At 55.9% G+C, this 18,482-nt stretch overlaps 3 protein-coding genes across 5 annotated transcripts; 2 read left to right on the forward strand and 1 right to left on the reverse strand.

Annotated features, from left to right (window-relative positions):
- Positions 1-13: 13 nt before the first annotated feature.
- On the reverse strand, positions 14-7,264 carry ABHD8 (abhydrolase domain containing 8). The gene is made up of 5 exons (XM_052699893.1): positions 6,909-7,264; positions 1,999-2,764; positions 1,405-1,575; positions 1,064-1,280; positions 14-992 (listed from the first exon to the last, which is right to left on the reverse strand). The coding sequence occupies exons 2-5, from the start codon at positions 2,754-2,756 to the stop codon at positions 843-845; spliced, it is 1,296 nt and encodes a 431-aa protein (XP_052555853.1). The 5' UTR covers positions 2,757-2,764; positions 6,909-7,264; the 3' UTR covers positions 14-842.
- An 897-nt stretch (positions 7,265-8,161) lies between these two features.
- MRPL34 (mitochondrial ribosomal protein L34) lies at positions 8,162-9,477 on the forward strand. The gene is made up of 2 exons (XM_052699731.1): positions 8,162-8,279; positions 8,878-9,477. Exons 1-2 carry the CDS (start codon positions 8,233-8,235, stop codon positions 9,185-9,187), a joined length of 357 nt encoding a protein of 118 aa, XP_052555691.1. The 5' UTR covers positions 8,162-8,232; the 3' UTR covers positions 9,188-9,477.
- A 621-nt stretch (positions 9,478-10,098) lies between these two features.
- On the forward strand, positions 10,099-17,074 carry DDA1 (DET1 and DDB1 associated 1). 3 transcript variants are annotated; one of them, XM_052699734.1, is made up of 6 exons: positions 10,313-10,468; positions 13,127-13,207; positions 13,713-13,764; positions 14,094-14,155; positions 14,913-14,955; positions 15,754-17,074. In XM_052699734.1, the coding sequence occupies exons 1-6, from the start codon at positions 10,463-10,465 to the stop codon at positions 15,756-15,758; spliced, it is 249 nt and encodes an 82-aa protein (XP_052555694.1). In that variant the 5' UTR covers positions 10,313-10,462; the 3' UTR covers positions 15,759-17,074. The 3 variants fall into 3 exon arrangements, with proteins under 3 accessions (XP_052555693.1, XP_052555694.1, XP_052555692.1); XM_052699733.1 differs by lacking the exon at positions 10,313-10,468 and adding an exon at positions 10,099-10,221 and having other exon boundaries at positions 14,913-17,074; XM_052699732.1 differs by having other exon boundaries at positions 10,334-10,468; positions 14,913-17,074.
- Positions 17,075-18,482: the final 1,408 nt, after the last annotated feature.

The raw sequence follows: 18,482 nt of genomic DNA on the forward strand, positions 1-18,482 counted from the left end.
GGTGAGGGGTGGGTTACGTATGGCACCTGTCACACGTGGTCCCTGCTGCGCTGGCACCAGCTCCTCTTCATTGCACGGTTTTGGGGGCCCAAGGGGACGAGAAGGGTTTTGCACCCACCCAGGGGACGAGGTTCCATTGGGCAAGCAGGCCTGGCTGTGTCTTTGGTTTAGATGGGGGAAATAAGGGGAGAAAACAAAGAGGGGAGCGGCTCTGCTCTTTGCGGTGAGGGGAGGCTGCAGCCATCCCCATGCGAGGGTCAGGGGCAGGGGAGCAGCCGTGCCCACCCAGGAGCCCCGGCGCAGTGGGACGGGGGCTGAGCAGAAGCCGGAGCTGCAGGACCTGAAGCAGTGGTTTGTTTGGGGACACGACTGCACGAACGGTGGCACTGGGGGAGAGCTCAGCTCTGGCCTCATCGGCCCCCACCACAGCTTAGAAAGGCAAATCCCACTTGGCTTCCCCTAAAGCAATCCCGACGCAGCTCCGTGCCGCCAGATGCCAGGGTCACCCCCTGCAGGACCCCCTCCGCTCTGGGAGCGGTGTCCCCACAGTGTCCTCGCTCTGCCCCCGAGGGGTCACTGCGTGAAGAATTGAATACTACAACAAAACAGGATGAAGGCGCTCCAGCGGCTGCCACAGCACCGGGTCTGCCGTGTTCCCAACGCCGGCCCCGCACGCCCGTGCCTGGGGGGAGCCTCCGTGCTCCTCTGCCCGCCCGCGGCCCGGGAACAAAACCAGCTCCATGCCCGGCAAGGCCGGCTGCGCCCCGCTGCGCCCACAAACCCCTCCGTGCTCCCCAGCATCTCTCCCATCGGAGCAGCCCGGTCACCGCGTCCCCGCCACCTTATTTCTTCTCCCCTTGCCCGTCCCCTGCTGGCGTTTCGGGCTCCCACAGGACGAATTCGTGGAGCAGGGTGTTCACGGTCTCGGGGCACTCCATCATCACCATGTGGCTGCCCTCGTCGATCACCTTCAGGAAAGCGATCAGCAGGATCTGGAAGGGGAAACGTGTCAGCGCTGGGCCGTCGGCACCAGGAGGAGCCCTCAGCCCCGCTGTTCCCGTACCTCTGCCATGCGCTGGTCCTCCTCCACCGGCACAAACTTGTCGTGCATGCCGTGCACCAGCAGCACGGGCACGGCCAGCTCGGCGTGGTACACCTCGTCACCCTCTGGCCAGTACTGCCCGCTCATCATAGCACGCAGCACGAAGGAGGAGACGTTGAAAGCGTTGCCTTCCTTCAGCAGCTGCTTCTCTTTGGCACCCTGGCGGGCAAAGCCAGCCCTGCGGGATGTGGAAGGGATTAGAATAGTGTGGAGGCACCGGTGCTGTGCCTGCCCGTGCTGGGGATCCCCAGGCTGGCAGCACACTCAGGGCTGAGCTTGCTGGGGATGGCAGTGGAACTCACTTGAGGAAGCTCCAGGCCAGGCATGGGGACAGGCAGTGCAGCACGCAGGTGGGCATGTTGAAGATGGAGCACAGGCTGGGCTCCAGTGCCGTCGGGCCCCCTCCGTTGATCATGATCACTTTATGCACCAGGTCGGGATACTCGTGGGCTAGGAAGGTGCAGAAGGAGACCCTGCAGGGGCAGACAGCAAAGTGGGAGCTGCGGTGAGGACGGTGAGTGTCACACACTGCACATGAAGCCACTGGGATATCGCCAGCACCCACAGAGCAGTGCAGCCACGCCGCAGGCTGCATCCTGCTTGCCACCGATCTAATCCAGCTCCCTCTGCGCTGCTTAGCCCCCATCTAATTGACTTTCTCAGACTTACTCTATTTATAGGCTGAACACCGCCAGCTTCCTCGCTGGCCCATGCTCAGGGTGCTGGGATTAGCTGGGCCCAGAGCTGGGCACCGAGGGGACGGAGGGGATGAGAGCTGGAGATAACGTGAGGGCTGGAAACCCCACACCATCCTCTGCTCCTCAGCCCCGCAGGGCAGGATCTATCCAGCCACGGAGAGGATGGCAATGGGACGAGCGCTCCCCGGTGCCCCTTACCCATACGAGTGCCCTATCAGGATGTTCCTCTTCTTGGCGTAGCGCTTGAAGACGGCCCTCATGTCCTCAGCCAGCGCATAGAAGGTGTAGGCAGCAGCGATCTGCGGGGCTGAGCTGCAGCCGTGGCCGGCCAGGTCAGGAGCCACCACCTCGTAGCCCAGCTTGGTGAAGAAGTCCAGCTGCTCCTTCCAGATATCCAGCGAGCCGCCCACGCCGTGGATGAAGAACAGGACCACGTCACCGTGGGTCCCTTTGCAGCTCGTGATCTGCTTCTTGCAGTCGATGTTGATGACTTTCTTGGGCTTACGCTTACGACGCTTGCCGGCCGCGGCATCTCGCGCACCAGATCCCGGCGTGCCGCAGCCCGGCGTGCCGGCAGAGCCCTGCACCGGGCCTTGGCCAGCCAGCTCCGACAGCTCCAGCTCCACGGTGCTGCTGGGCTCGGCCGAGCCGTTGGAGCAGTGCAGGATTTCGGAGCGCACGGCGTCCCCCAGGTTCTCGATCACCAGCTGCCCGTTGCGGTACAGCGTGATCCTGCGCTTGCAGTGCACCGTGCCTCTGTCTGCAGCCCCGGGCTCCTCGGGGGGCTCGGCAGGCGGGCGGCTCGGAGCGCTGTGTCGCACCCGCAGGATCCTGCCTGGCTTCACCTCCAGGAAGCTGTAGCCATTGCTGGACTCAACGCTGTCCAGCGGCCCCACAGCGTTGGTCGTTTTGCCCATCAGGCAGCAGAGGAAGCCCTCGGTGATGCTGTTCAGCATTATGCTCCCTGTGTGAGGAAGCAGAAGGAGGTTAGGGCGGCATAAACCGGAGTGGAGCTGCTGCTGGAGCTGCTTTGAGGTGTCCCCAGTGCTCCCCGTGTGCACAGCCCTCCCCACAGCCCCCCACCTCCCTGGTCGGAGGTGGAACCGAGGGAATCAAACGCCCAAGGAAAAGCCCGTTGAAAATGACGTTTCTGGCACCAAACGTGGGGCTGAGGGGAGACTCAGCTATGAAAATGCATTATTTATACTGATTAAATGTGTGCGTGTAGCTCCCGTCCAAACCACCACCACAACCAGGGAAAGACGCAAATCGAGGGACTGAGGTTGGGTGTTTTGATTTAGAGGCATTCCACATAGCGACGCCGAGCACAGGAACCTGGGGGAGAGGCAGATATCCAGCTGGGAGGGTGGGCAGCCCCCCTCCCCACAGTGGGATGGGGGGAGGCCGTGGGGCTGGGGTACCACAGCACAGTCCCTCTGGCCCCAGCGCTGGCCCAGCCCGTGCTGTGTGCTCTTCCAGAGGTGCTCGGCCCGTTTCTGAGCTCAGGGGGCACTTGGAGCACTGGGGACGTTCCTGCCCTCCCTCCCTCCCCCCCGTTCCACCAGGCTGATGCACATTTATTATGGATGCAGCTCTGTACGTTGAATTATTGATGCTGAGGATCTGCTCAGCAAAGCGATTCACAGTGGGGACCGGGGGGATCCAGCAGACCCCCCAGCAACGGCTGCAGTTACAGAGCAGAAACCCCCAGGGATGGAGGGGAAGGAAGAACGCTTTCCCAAGGGGAATTAAACACCACCATCCCCGCTGCAGCCTGCTTAACTCCCCCAGCAACCGCTCAGAGCACACAGCACTGCAGCAGCAATGCTGGCAGCGCACGAGAGGGAATCAGCAAAACAAAACCCGGCCTGGAGGCTGCCTGGGCTCAGGGCTCTGCCTGCAGCTTTGGTAATTGAATGCGTTTGGAGCTCGGCTGCATCCTGCTCAGGGCTCCCTGCAGCCCCAGCGTGCACAGCCTGGTTCCCAGCAGCATTTCTGCATTAAGAGCAAAAGATCTCAAGGCCCTGGATGGGGAAGCTGAGTGCAGCCCTGGCAGGAGTGGAGCTGCCCAGTGGAGCTGCTGGAGCTCCTGGCTGGAAGATCCCTGGTGCCTCTGCGCTGGGATGGAGAACAGCTCTGCTCTCACCGTGTCTTGAGCACCAGCTGGGTGCCAGGCTCGAGCTTTGCCCATTGGTCCCACTGCACTTCTGGAGCAGCAATGCTGGAAGAGCGCAGTCCAAAGCACCAAGAAACAGGGGCAGGTGGAGAACTGAGGAGAGTGGATTTGGTGGCAGGGGCAGAAGTGCAGCTGTGGGATCCAGCTGCTGTCCTGCTGGATCCCATTGCGCTCAGCCTGCAGCACCCAGGCACCCCAGCATGCCTTCCAACTCTGATTTCCATGGAGCCAGGATTTGCCCTGCACCTCCATTTCACAGGGCACTAATGATCTCCGCGTGGATTATAAACAGGACTTCTGGCCAACCTGACTTGACATTGATTAACTTCGCAGGATTAACTCAATTAGTCCATCCTGTTCGTTTCCAGAATTGATTTGCTGGAAGGCTGTTGCACACAGGAGCTCTGCAGGCAGATCCAGGAGCCCAGCTCTGCCCCTGGGTCTGCTTTGGTGGAGGAGGAGGGGAGCAGCAGGGCAGGCTCTGTCCCTAACAGCAATGCATGGCTTGGGGCTCACAGCCTGAGACCTGGCAGCCCATGCTTTGGCTCTGGAGCTGTGAAAGCCCTGACTCAATCATGGCAGAGAGCGCAGCCCGGTGTGTAACGGAGGGGCAGGAGGGCTCTGCAGCGGGGCGGGGGGCAGAGAGCTGCCTGTCTCCCACCTCCCACCTCTCCGTCTGCCGCAACCAGAAACATCAAGGGACGTTCCCTCCCTCCGCCAGATGAAAGGGCTGCAAATGAAGCCAGATGGATGTGAAGAACTTAGTGAAGATGCTGGTAACCATGGCGATGAGCTGCTCTTCCTCTCTCCCTCCCCCCCCCCCCCCCCCTTCATCCCGGCTACCTTCCAGTGCCGCCCCCAGCAGAGTGAGATTTCGGCACCACTTACATAAGGCCAGGCACAACACTGAGTCAGGCACGGCGCCAGGCCAGGAGCGTAGCAGAGCATCCCCAGAGGTTGAGGAGGGGGCAGAGCATCACCGTGAGCTGCTACCCATGCCTGTGTCACCCCAAAGTCACGGCTTCCCCTGGGAAATCTCTCCTATCACAGCAGCAGAGGAGCGAAGGATGCTATAGCAGTGATGGAGGGAGGCTGATGTGCTGCCCAGCTCCAGGGCTCCGTGCCCCAAATGTGGGCATTGCTGCAGGATCCTCCAGCTCCAACCTCTGCGCCTCCTCCCTGCTTGCCGACAGCCCAGCTGGCAAAAACAACTTACTGACCTACTTTGGGCTGCGGAGCCTCTGATTTTACACAACTTGATGGCACCATGTCACAGCTGGAGAGAAATTGGACGCGATCCGACGTGCGGAGGGCAGAAAGCCTGACATGGTAGCGTGACAGGCAGCCATGTGGGACTGGCATGGAGCCTGTGGGGCAGGAGGAGGGCAAGGATGCTGCTGCGTTTCTCCATCATGGCACTGAACCTGTCCTTGCCAGAAGCCCTGCTAAACATTTGGCCCCAATTGCTGAGCCAAGAGCATCGCTACTGCAGGAGCTGATGGCTGTGGATGGCTTCTGCTCCCCCTGTGCCACAACGCTCCTGTAGCCCCACTGCTCAGCACCTCCAAGCCCTTCCAGCACACACAGCCCTGGGCCCCCGCAGGGAGCAGCAGGGATTCATATCTGCTAATTCCTTGCAGATCCTCAGAGGAGAGGTGCCAGAGACATGAGGAGGAGCGTGAGATGCGCTGCAGCCAGAATCCGACCTGCCATAATAATTTGTTCAGCTCTAATCCCTTCCCTCCGGGGCTCGCGAGTATTAATGATGACACACGACACTCTTGAGGAATGGGCCAATATCGTTATGCTCTTTCCATCCTCTCCCATTCATTCACTCTGCAAAGGGGAGAAATTACAGCATCGAGAAGCACGAAAAGACAACACCTGTTTAAGCACCAGCCTCAGATAAAGCACAAGAAAACGTTGATGCCACTTCGGCCCTGCAAAGTAAACTTCCCTTTGGGGGAACCCAAAACAGCACTCGGGTGGGTGGAAAGGACCTGGGTTTATTGTTACACCCGGCCGGCTTGGCCTGATACAGCAGCAGCAGCTTTATCAGGGCATGCAGGAATAAGGGGTGAGGAACCAACCAGGCAGCCCTGAGACCCTCAGCAGGCACAGCCTGAAGGGCCCTGGGTGCAGGGCTGTGCTGAGGGCCCTGCAGGATGCAAATGGCACCGAGTGGAGAAGCAGTGCTGCGGGGAAAGCACCTATTGCACATAGAGCAGCCTGGAGCCAGGGCTGGCTGCCTGCCACACGTCTCTCTTTAGGAAGGAAGAAGACCTTGAGAAACAAAAGATTATGCAATGCACAGAGGAGTAACCTGCGTCTGACCTCTGTGGCTGACACACTGCCTCGCCCCCCCACCCCCAGCCCTCCTGGATTTCCAGGGGGATCCTGCCAGCTCCCACCGCATCGCTGCAAAGCTGCCCCCAGTCCTTCAGCTGCAAATGTCCTACAGCCTCCAGGAGCAGCCTGGAGCATTGCAAGGAGCAGGAAGGAGAAAACCCTGCCCCCCTCCGCCGGGCAGCGATGCATGCAGGTGCCCCCCTCACTCTGCAACCGAAAAGCCGAGCAGATCTGCCACGCACATAGCAACAGCAGGTCTTCCTCCGGAGCCAGCAATCACTGACTGTAATTGCATCACAACGAGAAGCCGTCCCTAAGTTTTATCACCGGGCAGCTTCAACCCCGCGCTCAAAGCGCGCTCATAGCGCAGTGCTGTGACAGCACAAGCAGCCGTGCTGCTCAGCAGCTGCTGCCTCCCCTCGTCTCCCTGCAGCCCCATTCAAAGCCCTTCAGCTCTCAGCCTCCAAGCAGATCCTTTGGCCATTTTGCTCCCCGTGCAGAGCACCTTCCTCCCCTCTGCTGCAGCACATGCCCTGCATCACAGCTCCGAGCACCGCAAAGAGGGACGGAACGGCACGCTCACCTCATTTATTGACAGGGATTGTCGGGAGTCGAGGTTGCAAATGAAAGGCTTGCTCTCGCAGGAGGCAAAGGGAGAGAAGAGGAGATGCGAGGCAGCAGGAGCAGGATGCGGGAGCTGGCGGGCTGCTCAGCTGGTCGGCTCCTCTGATCACATTTTTTTGCCTGTGGTGGGAAGGATGGAGCAGTGCCTTCAGCTCAGCTCATCGGCTTTAGACTGCAATTTCTCCTTCCATCTTCTCCCCATGAGCCCCGGCGGAGCGAGGAGCTTCATACCCGAGCTCTGGGGCTTGGGGGTGCTATTTGTCCTTGTAGTCTACAGCCATAGAAAGCCCCTTAAATCCCTCCTAAGGAGGAGGGCTTTCTGCTTGACAGACAAGAGGACTTGCCAGTCAACGCTGAACCGAGCACACCGAGCTGCCCGCCCATGGAGGCCTGCCAGGAGCAGGGGGGCTGTGCAGGGGCTCTGGGCTTTGGCCCTTGCAGTGGGATGAGTTCTGGCTGCTGCTGGTTGCGGTGCTCCAGCTGAGATGGGGTTTTCCTCCATCAGCACAGTGCCTGTGACCAGGACTTGCTTTTAATCCCTGCCTTCGTCGTGCAGGAGAAGCCTTTTGCTGTTCTCTCACTGCTGTGGTCATTGTGGCTTCCCACAAGTGCAGCCATGCTGTGAACGTGTCAGAGCTCAGCGCAGGGAGCACAGGCTCACAGCAGGCAGAGGCTGCGACACAAAGACAAACAGAAAACGACAAATGTTTATCGTGCATTCATTCATTTATCCGTTTATTTTCACGTCCCTGGTTTGGGGGGAGCTGCATTTATACCCCCTGTATGCGTGGGGCAGGCAGTGAGGGCGGTGAGGTCCATCTTGGTGGTCCGTGAATCACCGTCAGCCCCCTCCTCCTGTCTGCCATTCATTCCCCTGCTCTGAAAAGGGCTGAAAATGGCATTCAGGAGCAGAACGGGCTGAGGAATCCTGCCTGCAGGTGCACAGTGCATGCGGCGCTGCTCTGTCCTGGAAGCAACCTCAGCAGCACAGTTTGGACAAGCGATAATGCAGCGTTTGGAGGAAGCACCGAACCGGGAGAAACGTTCGCAGCCCTGGCGATTCAGGCCGAACCCCGAGGTCGTCGCCATAGTAACAGCGCTGCGTGCGCTGCCCCCTGCAGGACTACAAATCCCATCACCCCCCGCGGCCGTCACGTTATACGTAATGCCGTTCCCACCCAGCGCGCACGCGCCCTTTTTGCCACCTGTGATTGGCCAAGCAGAGGGAGCCAATAGGGGGCGGCGTTGTTGGGAGGACGGTGCTGTCAGGCGGAGCAGAGACGATGGCGGCCGCGCTGGGCCGCCTGTGGGAGCGGGCCGCTGGCGGCAGGTAATAGGCGGGACGGAGCGACGGGACCGAGAGGGGCGGGCAGGAGTCCCTTCTTCGGTGGGGTCGGCCCGCTCGTTGCGGCCGGAAATCCCTCGGTTTACCTCTCTGGAGCCTTCTCCAGACTGAAGAAGCCCAGCTCCCTTAGCTGTTCGCAGGGAGGCTGTTCGCACCCTCAGCACTTTCGTGGCCCTCCTCTGGACCCGCGCAAAAAACTCCACAAACTTCCTGTGCTGGGAGCCCCGGGTCTGGATACAGCCCTGCAGACAGGTCTTCACAAGGGCAGAACAGGGAGGGTGGTTCCTTCCTGCCCTGCTGCTGTTACCCCCCTGATGATGCAGTCCAGGATGCAGTTGGTTTTCTGGTTTGCAGGTGCGCACTGCTGGCTTATATCCAGCATTTTTGGCCACCGCGACCCTCAAGTGCTTCTCCATAGGGCTTCACGCACTGGGTTCTCCCATTGCGTATACATATCTGGAATTGCCCTGACCCAAGTGCAACGTCTTGCACTTAACTTTGTTAAACCTTATTTGGTTCGTATTAACCCACTTTTCAAATCTTTATTTATTTGTGTTCATTTATTTATTTTGCTTTTCCAAAGGCTTTTTCTGCTCCAGCAAGTTGCAGTCCATCCCTCCCAGCTCCTGTCAGCATCAGTCTTCACACATTGCCGGGAGCTGCCTTTCAGCCACCTCTCCTTGAAGCCCACAGGCACCATCCCCTCCTTCACCAGCCCAGTGCCCTCCTGGAGCCATCAGCAGATCCGCACAAAAGCGCGTGGGAACGAGTATCAGCCCAACAACCGCAAGCGCAAACGGACCCACGGCTGGATCAAACGCATCAGCACACCGGCTGGGATCGAGGTGATCCTCCGGCGCATGCTGAAAGGCAGGAAGTCTCTGACCCACTGAAGGTTTGGTGTGGGGTGAGCTGGAACAGAGCCCTGGAGCTGCTATGGGTTTGGAGCACCTCATCTTGGGTCCTTGTACTGAGAGAAGGGCTGTGATGGGCAGCAGTGACCGACTGCTCTTCCCGTGTTGGAAGCGTGTGGGGAATTGCACTGAGAGCGGCCTCCAAGGGCTTTGTTTGATGGCTGCTTTCTGCTTTTCTAATTGTGAGGTTGTTGCCACTTGTGTGTACAATTGTAAGATCACCTTGTGAAAACACAAGCATTAATTAAAGCCTAGCAACTTGCGCTGAACTCTCTTCAATAATTGGTGGTGCAGAGATAATAGGGAGAGGAAAGCCAGCTTGTTCACAGGTTTGCATACACTAGGGTGCCTCTGGGGATGTGGAGCAAGGGCTGATGGCAGAGAGAACTTTAGTTTACATTGGCCAAGTCCACAGTGTGTCTGCTCTGCTCTGCTATCTGTGGGAGGCGCTGAGAAGCGTGGAGGCCTTGGCAGCAGCACTGGACTAGAAGGGAGAGGGGAGCCCCACAAGTGTGCTCAGAGCTGTGCTCACCTGCACCAGCCAAGGGAAGCTGCCAACGTTTGTTAGCAAATTACTCGTGAGTGGACTGAGAGCCCTGAGCAGGCCCAGAGGCAGGGCTTGGGATTTGTCTGGTGGCGCTGCACGTGCGTCCCCAGCGCTGCTAATGAATTGCTTCGTTGCTAACACGTAATTAACAGTGCTTTCATCAACGAGAGCAGAGGAGAAACGCGATGCGCGGCAGCTCCGCGCGGACTACCGCTCCCAGCATGCCCCGCGGCCGGTGCCACATCCGGGTTCCTCCCACCCTCCTCCGCTTTCCGAGCGGCATTTCCTGCTTCAACCGAATCCCAGACTCCTCAGCGGTGCGCTGACTGACGACTGCGACGCCCAATAGGCGCTGGGCGGGGCGTTGCGCGGGCCAATAGGAGCGCGCGGGGCGGGCGAGCGACGGCAGGCAGAAGCTGTGCGGAGGGGGAGGGGCGGCTCCTCCCGGCTGGCGGCGGCGAAGATGGTAGGTGTGCGACCCCCGCCCGAAATGGCGGCGCCCCCGGCTGAGGGGAGCGCGGCCTGAGGGCCTCTCCGTCTCGCAGAGCCCTCAGCCTCCGGTTTCCCCGCCCACAACCTCGAGTGAGGGCGGCGAAGGCCCATCCTGAGGAGGAGAGAGCCGCACCCTCAGGGCCGGGCCGTGAGGGAGAGCGGGCCCTGCAGCGGGGGCAGCCGAGCCCGGGGCCGAGGGGCTGTGGGAGCCCAAAATGGCGGTGCGGGCGGATCGGCTCGGGGGGCGTTGGGGCGGCCTGGGGGTTCCTCGGGGCTTGGGGGCTCCAGAAGGGGCGGAGCGCCCGTGGTGAGGGCTGGGGCTGCGTGGAGGGGGCTGTGAAAGAGTTGGGGCGGTGCCGGGGGCCGGAGGGGGGTTTTGGGGGTCTCTCGGGTGCGGGGCGTTCCGCTGCGTCCGTGCAGGGGATGGGGGGTGTGGGGGTTATTGGGGAAGCCCCGAGCGGGCGCTTGGGCTCCTCTCTGCTCCACTCCCCGTGCGTTTTTGGAGGAAGTAAAGGGGCACCCGGCGGTGTTCGCAGTGATCTCCGTGCACCGAGGTTGAGCACACGGGGGCGACTCCCCGAGCAGCGCTGGCACCTCTCCCCTGGTCTGTGTGTGCACACTGTGCTGGGACAGAGCCCTGCTCTCCGTGTCGGTGCTCTGGACATCATATCCCAGAGCGTGGTAACTGCGGTTCCTTCCAGAAAGCAGAGAATAGGGCACATATGTGGTTTATTATTACCTTCCTGCTTTTAGATGAGGACTGTCGTCTTCCTAGGGAGCTAAGCAACCCCTTTGTCACCAGAACAGTCTCTACCTCACTTCACAGAACCAGTGTTGGCTTCCAAGGTTGCTTAATCGCATTTGTTGTGGTGTTCTGGGGGCTTTCCCTCTCCCCAAAGGAAATGAGGTGCCTGTTTGGTTCTGGTGCTGGTTTTTCACTTCCACACAGGAGCTGCTTCACTGACTTGGCCTGGACATGCTTTCTTTGGTTGAAGAGTGATAGAAGGCGTGCAGGAGGAACATTTCCTTGTGTGACATTGTGTTGTGATTATTCCTTGGTGTGCCTGGTGTGATAGTTGTGTAGGCACGACCTACTGAGCCTACGTTATCTTGTGCCCTTGGAGCAGATAAGACTCACTGCAGTCCAAATGTTGTCTCATTCTGAATATCCAGAAATGTGGCTCCTGGCAGTTCTCCTGAGGGGACTTTCCTGGTGATCTTTGAGATTGCATCAGCGTGTAACTGTTGAAATGTGCAGGTGTGCAGCAGCGTTACCAGCAGAATAGTCCTGTTACAAACCAGAGTGATGAGTGCTGGGGGTGCTGGCTGACACCTGGGCTGGAGTAATGTCCTTTTGTTGCTCAGTTGCCCTGGTGTTTCTGTTGTTTTCTGATTTAGCAGGCCTGGGAGGAAAGGGAGCGTTGCTGGGGGCTGGAGTTGTACCCCCAAGTGGCTGAGAAGAGGGAGAGTGGTGGCTGAGAGCCCGTGCTCAGGGCTGTGCCTGTTGGAGCTGAGGTCCCCAAGTGCAGTGTGTGCATGGCAGCCTGCCTGCTTGCAAGGGGCCTAACTGGTGTGTGTCTTGCTTCAGTCGCTTAGAGAGAGGGGGGAAAAAACCCACCAGAGCAGCACGTTCTCCATTTAAAATGCATTTTAGCTGATCGTTTTAATAACATTTTGCATTTTTGCAGCTCAGAGAGGTGGGCTGTCGTGCAGCCCTGGCAATGCAAAGCAGTGAAGGCAAAGGGAAGCAGCCTCCATCACTGCTGGAGGGAGCCAGGCAAGCAGGAGCAGTTTGCGTGCGGCTGTTGGAATCCAAGTCCCTTATTTTAGCTAAAAGTTGAGGTACAGGAAGCCTTGAATGTGGAAACTAAAACGTTGGTAGAGTTCTTTTCAAGAACAAGAGTATGAATAATCTCTTCTGGTTTGGCTAATTATAGCTCTTTGTTTTGAGTTAGGGATGTGGTGTTAATAAAAATAATAGCTTCTATTGAAATGAAAACAACGCCTTCCGACCCCGCAGCTTTGTGGCAGCGGCGTCCATTTATTTGTCTCCTCTCACACGGATGTTACACGACTTCTCATCTCCTGCTTTTCTGCCCCTTATGAGCAGAGGGATGTCTGTGCAGGATCGGCATCCCTCCGTGTGGGGTTCGGAGTCTCTGAGTGCTGTGGCAGCGCAGGCAGCCGAGCAGGGACACAGGGGCCCATCTGGGGCCTTTCCTCCTTGCTCTGCTGCCTCCTGCGTTTATTTATTGCCCGTCTTCTGCCTCCTTTAATACTTGCTGAGCACCTTCTTTTGTAGTTTCGATGCAGAAGGGCTGTGATCCTTCCCTTCGTGCTTGGGCTGTGCTGATAGCGCCTGATAAGGGTTGGGCTTTTGCAGCCACGTGGGCTTTTGGTGCTTTGTGAAATCAGCCTTGGCCTATGACAAAGAATGTTCCCTGCGAAAGCAAAAGAGCAGCTGGTCGCTGTGGTGTCACAGCCGGGCCTTTCAGTCCTGGTGCCGTTTCTCACGTGCTGGTTGGTGCTGCTGATTGCTCCGGGCTGTGCTGCCTTCCCTCCGAACCCAGCCCCCCATAGGTGCTGCTTTGCAGCCTGCGTGCCTGCAGGGCTTTGGTCAGCAGCTTAATAACTGAGTTCTTGAGCTCCTTGAATACAAGGAGCCAAATGCAGAAGCAGAGGATTTGCTTCCTTTACAAAAGCCGCCTCGGGTTTTTGTTTCGGTATCTGAGAGCTGTGGACTTGCTTCCCAATCCTGCAGCCATTTATCTTAACGAGCCAGCAGCTCCTTTGTGAGTCAGCACAAAGCAAACAGCGGCTGGAATATCACTCTTCCTTTCCTCACCTCCTCCTTTCTTTGCCTTCTGTGTCTTTTTTAGGCGGATTTTTTGAAAGGATTACCAGTCTACAACAAAAGCAACTTCAGCAGATTCCACGCGGACTCTGTATGTAAAGCATCAGTAAGTATTGCCTGTCAGCCCTCAAATCCTGGTGCTTGGGGAGGGTTTTCAAATGAGTCTATGGCCAAATCAATTTGAAACGAGCGTTTTGTTTCCTAAAACAAACAAACAAAAAAAAGCAACAGAAAAACCCATGTGTGCCTGCAGTTGGTGAGCTGAGATTGGCAAGACAAACTTCCTGCTTGCTCTGCATCCTCAACGTCAGCCAAACCACATCTGTGGCGCTGCCTTTGTGTGCGAATTGTTCAGCGATAGACTTAGGCTTTTGGTCTTATGCCTTTAGCCTAAAACTTCTACAAGCAAAAATCTGTTCAGCTGGCACATGAAGGCACGTGAGAGGTTGAGCTTCTTACAGAAGGCCCTAAGGAGCATGAAGAAGGGGCCGGGTGGGGTGTGAGGTTTGCAGCCTGTGTTTCTGGTGGCCTCGTGGTTGGGTTGGCTGTGCTTCAGTTAGAAATCACCTTCTCACCGTCTCTGTTCTGCAACTGTTCTGATTCCTCTATAGAACAGAAGACCGTCGGTGTATCTTCCCACGAGAGAATACCCGTCTGAACAAAGTAGGTCTGCCCCACTGAAAGCTTGGGGGCTTTTGGGGGTGGGTTTTGACTTAGCATTTATTGTTCTAACGTTATGCCGCTCAAAATCTCGCTTGCTTTGGGCTTCAGATCGAGTGATGTTCTGAAGTGCTGCAGCAGCAATTAGCTGCGTGTGCCTGGCTGTGCCTTTCAGTGCTTCTCCTCTGAAGGCATTCAGTGATTGCTGTTCCTAAACACCCTCCTTTGATATAAAGGGCCACCCTTAGCATGTGGAACGATGTCGTCTTACTGCACGGTTTAAAAAGTTGTCTTTAAAATGACCTCAGCTCGTTTCTCTCTTTCTTTGGCAGTTATAGTAACAGAAAAGACAAATATACTTTTGCGTTATTTACACCAGCAGTGGGACAAAAAGGTATGGCTGTGTTTCCTTCGTGTCTTCGTTTGCTGACTGCGATTGATAGAGCTGAATATTGATGGCCATCAGGATATTGATATCATTACAGGGAGGGATTCAGCCCTTGTGGCTGTACTTCAGCAAAAGGAGGCTGTGTCTGTGCTGCTCAGTGTGGCTTCTTTTATTCCCTTTCGGGCATTAATTCAGTGCTTAGTCTAGAACCTGGCAGCCTTCGGTTATGTTTCCCACTTTAGTGCAGGCTCCCTCTGTGGCCCTTACAAATTGGTCTCCCCGTGCCTCAGCTGTGTGCTCTGCAGCTGGAATGGAGCTCCTCTCCTCTCCCAGGACTGTGAGGAGATGGATGAGCTCGTGCAGAGCACGGCTGCACTGACGAGGCTGTGTAAGTACCTCGCTTATGAAATCACAGCTCCCCTATGAGGGCTGCAGCCCCAGCTGGCGCTGAAGGCCTGGCAGTGCACAGAACCAAGGCTGCGACTGGGAGTGGAGCTGTCAGAGCTGGGAGTGTGATGGTGAGAGAGGCAGCGTTGGGGATCCTCAGAGCTGAAAGGGAAGCGTCTGTGCGTGGCAGGAGCTGTTGGAGGGCTTGTTGAGTTCAGGGACTGACCCAGAGAAGCAGGGAGGAGAACCCTGCCGAGTCCTCAGCGTGTGTTGGTGTCCGTCACAGTGCTGTCTGCCATTCTAGAACCGTGCCAACCAAAAGCTTGTTCTCCCAACCCTTTGAAGAGTTTCACTCTCACCTTCTTTGTCCGAACAGAATGCAGCAAAGAAGAGAGATCAAGAGCAAGTGGAAATAGAAGGTGAGAACTCGGCGCCGCCACGAAAAATCGCTCGGACAGACAGCCAGGATATGAACGAGGACACTTAAACCCTCGGGCCTCTCCTCTTCTACTTTGCAGGCGCTTCCCGTTTTGTCTCAAAGTGTGTCAGTTTTGCCCCTTGCCCCCATCTCTCACCCCTCCACTATGCAGCCCAAACCACTTCTGACTTCATAGGAGCCAATGTATTTATTTTTATTTTTCTCCTTTTTTTTTTTTTTTTTTTTTTGTTTTCCTTTTCTTTTTTAATTTATGCCGTAAAACTCGCGGAGCAAATGGTGGAACAACCCAGTAAAACACGTAGTGTAACCTTAGTTCCTCCTTTCTAACAACAAACGCTGTCACTTTAACAGGTTTTGTTCAATCTGTTACCTAACCGACCAGCTCTAGCTGTGGAAGCCTGGGGAGGAGATGGGGGTTGCTGCAGAACCCCACAGTGGTGCGGGCTTTCAGATTCATGCACCCACTGACATTAGTGGTGAACTCTTTGGATGGGCCCAGTCCAGCCAGCAGTGTGGGGCCTTGCTGTTTTTCTCCAAGATTCTGAAATTGGCACTGCACTTAGGGGGGAAAAAAAACCCAATAATCGTCACGGATGTCATTTAGGATTATGTTGATCTTAGCAAACGTGTTGTCAACTTGGTCTATCAGTTGTATTTTGGTCTGTTCTGTAAGGGCCATGGTCATTTAGCTCATGCATAGGTGGTCATGGAGAATTCAAGTGAAAGGTGTGTTGCTTGTGTTGCTCTTAAATTCTAACAGTCTCTTGGTCTTGGACAGACTGATATGTGCAACTTCTCCGTTGGAATAAATGGATGCTTTTATCCTATTCTGAGTATTTGATCAGCAGTGTATTTGAGCAGCAGCTGATGGATGCGGTGAGGTTGGCACTTGCAAGCAGCGCTTGGTGGCCGAGTCTGGGAGCACCTCAGCATCTCCACCTGGTTCTGCCTCTGCTGCTGGCTCTGACTGATGGTACGCTGTGCTTTTGGTGATATCAGCCCCTCTGGAATGGAGTCCAGGACTTAGAGTTGATCCAAACGTGAGCTTCCGTGGTCTGTGCTTCAGGCCAATCTCTTTGGGACTGTGGCAGCTCAGTGCCTGTTACCTGAACCCTCACTGACTTCAGTAAGAGCAGAAATGGAGCCCCCGAGTCACCTGGGTGGATCCAGAGTTCAGAGACCAAAAGGAAACGACCACCGCCACCCGAAGGGGACAGGAGGTGTAGCGTAGTAACGATGTCTTGTCTGCTTTCACGTAAGGAGCTGACTTCACACTGTGTTAGTTTAAATCAGCACGTTTATAACTGTGTTTTTTTCCTCGTTCACGAATCCAAAACGCCGAGGAGGAGGTCCTGGATCAACCCAGCGCTGCGCGGCCGCGAGCTCGGAGGACAGGGCTTCTGTTCCCCTTCCCCACCGCGTCCTTTGCCACCAGCAGACGCCGTGTGGTCAGGTGTGGGGCAAAGGGAGCACGGAGGGAAACGCTGTTGCTTTGTGACTGGGCGTTGCGAGGCAGAGCCTTGGGGAGAGCAGGGCACAGCTCTCAAGGCTGCGTCTTTAAATGCGTGCTGGGCACCAAGTGAATGGATTTAGCGTGAAGCTAACACCGAGTAGCTTAGGTTAGATCTCTGTGCCTGCCTTTTTGCTGTGGGAGTAACCTCCACGTTGCTGGAACGTTGCTGAAAATGCCAACCGTGTTGGTGAAGGTGATAAACGCTCAGAATTCCTTGAGGTTTACTGGCAGCGGTGAGAAGACGTCCCAGAGTTTCGCTGTCAAAAAGTGCTTCTGTGCAAAGGCAGGATGCTGATGGAAGGTGCTGCCTTAGCATCTGCTCTCCCAGGGATCATCTGAAGCTGAGACTGGAGAATCCTCTGAAGAGCTGTGAGATACCAAAAGAGGAAACGGACGTGCAGCTGGTGGTGAAGTGTGACCAATTCACGTGTTGGGCAAGTTGGAGAGCTGCAGCCTTGCAGGCTCGTGTTTGTACAGTGCTTTAAAGTTGTAAAATGCTGTATACTTGGTTGGTATGGCAAGGTTTGGGCTTTGCTGACTTCTCTGCTAGACAGAGTGATGTACTATTAAAGAGAGTTGGCACTTCTTTCCTGTTGTAAACCCCCTTTGTTCCCTCCGTGTCTTTAAAAATGATCTGGTTGCTCACTGGAGCCTTTGCAGTCTTTCAGATACTTTTAAGAGGTGGAAGAAAGTTGCCTTTTTAAACTAGTTCTGATGTGATGGAGAAAGTAATCTTCAAAGAGGTGTGAACTGAAGTATCAAACTTGTCTTTTTTTCTTTCCTGCCCATTTCTGGTTGTGTACAAGCAGTGTGGATTTCTAATAATCACAGTGAGTCTGCTTCCATCTGAGCCAAAGCAAGAGCTCGCTTCTTTCCTTCCTCCTCCAGCCTGCTGTCTGTGCTGCTGCCTCAAGCAAGCTGTCCTCAGGCTGTTGCACTTTGATTCTGTCTGTGTCCTACATGGTAAGTGTCTCGGGTTGGAGTGTTGCATGGAAGGTCTTTGCCTAACTGTGACTTCCTGGTGCCTTCATGCATTGAAAACAACAACGACAAAAAGAAAAAGAACAAAAAAATCCCTGCCTTTCTTGCTGAGCGCATTGTCTGTACAATACCTGGTGATTCTGATTCTCTTGTTACAAGGTGACTGAAATTTAGTGACCCTCAGGGGTTGTTTGTATGTCTGCGTAGTGGTAGTTTTACTGTTTCTCTTATGATGTATACTAAAGGTTTGGCTTTTGTAATGAAAACTTGAGATACTTGTCAGAGGCCAGAATATGATGATTTTGTTTTAGTTGAATAGGGGATCTTTGCTCACTGATCAAAGCAGCAGAGCTGATCCTTATGCAAGGGGAAGGCAGCAGGGCGCTCCTGGCAGCTGAGGTGTGCGCTGGTGAGTGTGGGGTGTCAAAAAGCCAGGCACTGCCTTTGTGTTGAACGTGTAGCCACACCAGTGACTGGTGCAGGGAAACCAACCTGCTGCTGAGGCTGAATGCTGGCATCCTATGAACGCTTTTCTTCAGGAGAGATGCAGTCAAAATAAAACCCTCCTAACACGTCAGTTGGAGGCGTTGGAAGGAAGGCTTGACTAACGCGGTCTGTTCTGCAGGTGGTTCCTGCTGTTTGTGGATCACTGCTCTGTGTTGTCTGAGTGTTCAGTTTGATACAGGTAGCACGGTCGGCTTCCAGCCACGTCCTCCCTTCTGTCCTTGGAGGTTTTTCCAGGCCCTCCACCACCTGCTGTGCCCCCACACGCTGCTGGCCGTGCTTGGAGCAGAGGAATGGAGGTGCTCCAGTGGTAGGTTTTACCTCCGAGGCAGATGTTCAGCATGCTGGGTGTTAGTCTCCACTTCAGCTTTCACTCTGTACCAGATGGCTAAAGCAGGTATAACTTCAAAGCTTGATTTTTTGCTGAGCTCTTTGTCTCTGCCCTTAATGGCACGGGAGTCTTGGGTTCGATTTCTGTTTGTTAAGCTGCAGTCATCAGCTGTACTGCC

This window comes from Tympanuchus pallidicinctus, unplaced genomic scaffold, assembly GCF_026119805.1.
Source record: "Tympanuchus pallidicinctus isolate F22 unplaced genomic scaffold, pur_lepc_1.0 scaffold38, whole genome shotgun sequence".
NCBI lineage: Eukaryota > Metazoa > Chordata > Aves > Galliformes > Phasianidae > Tympanuchus > Tympanuchus pallidicinctus.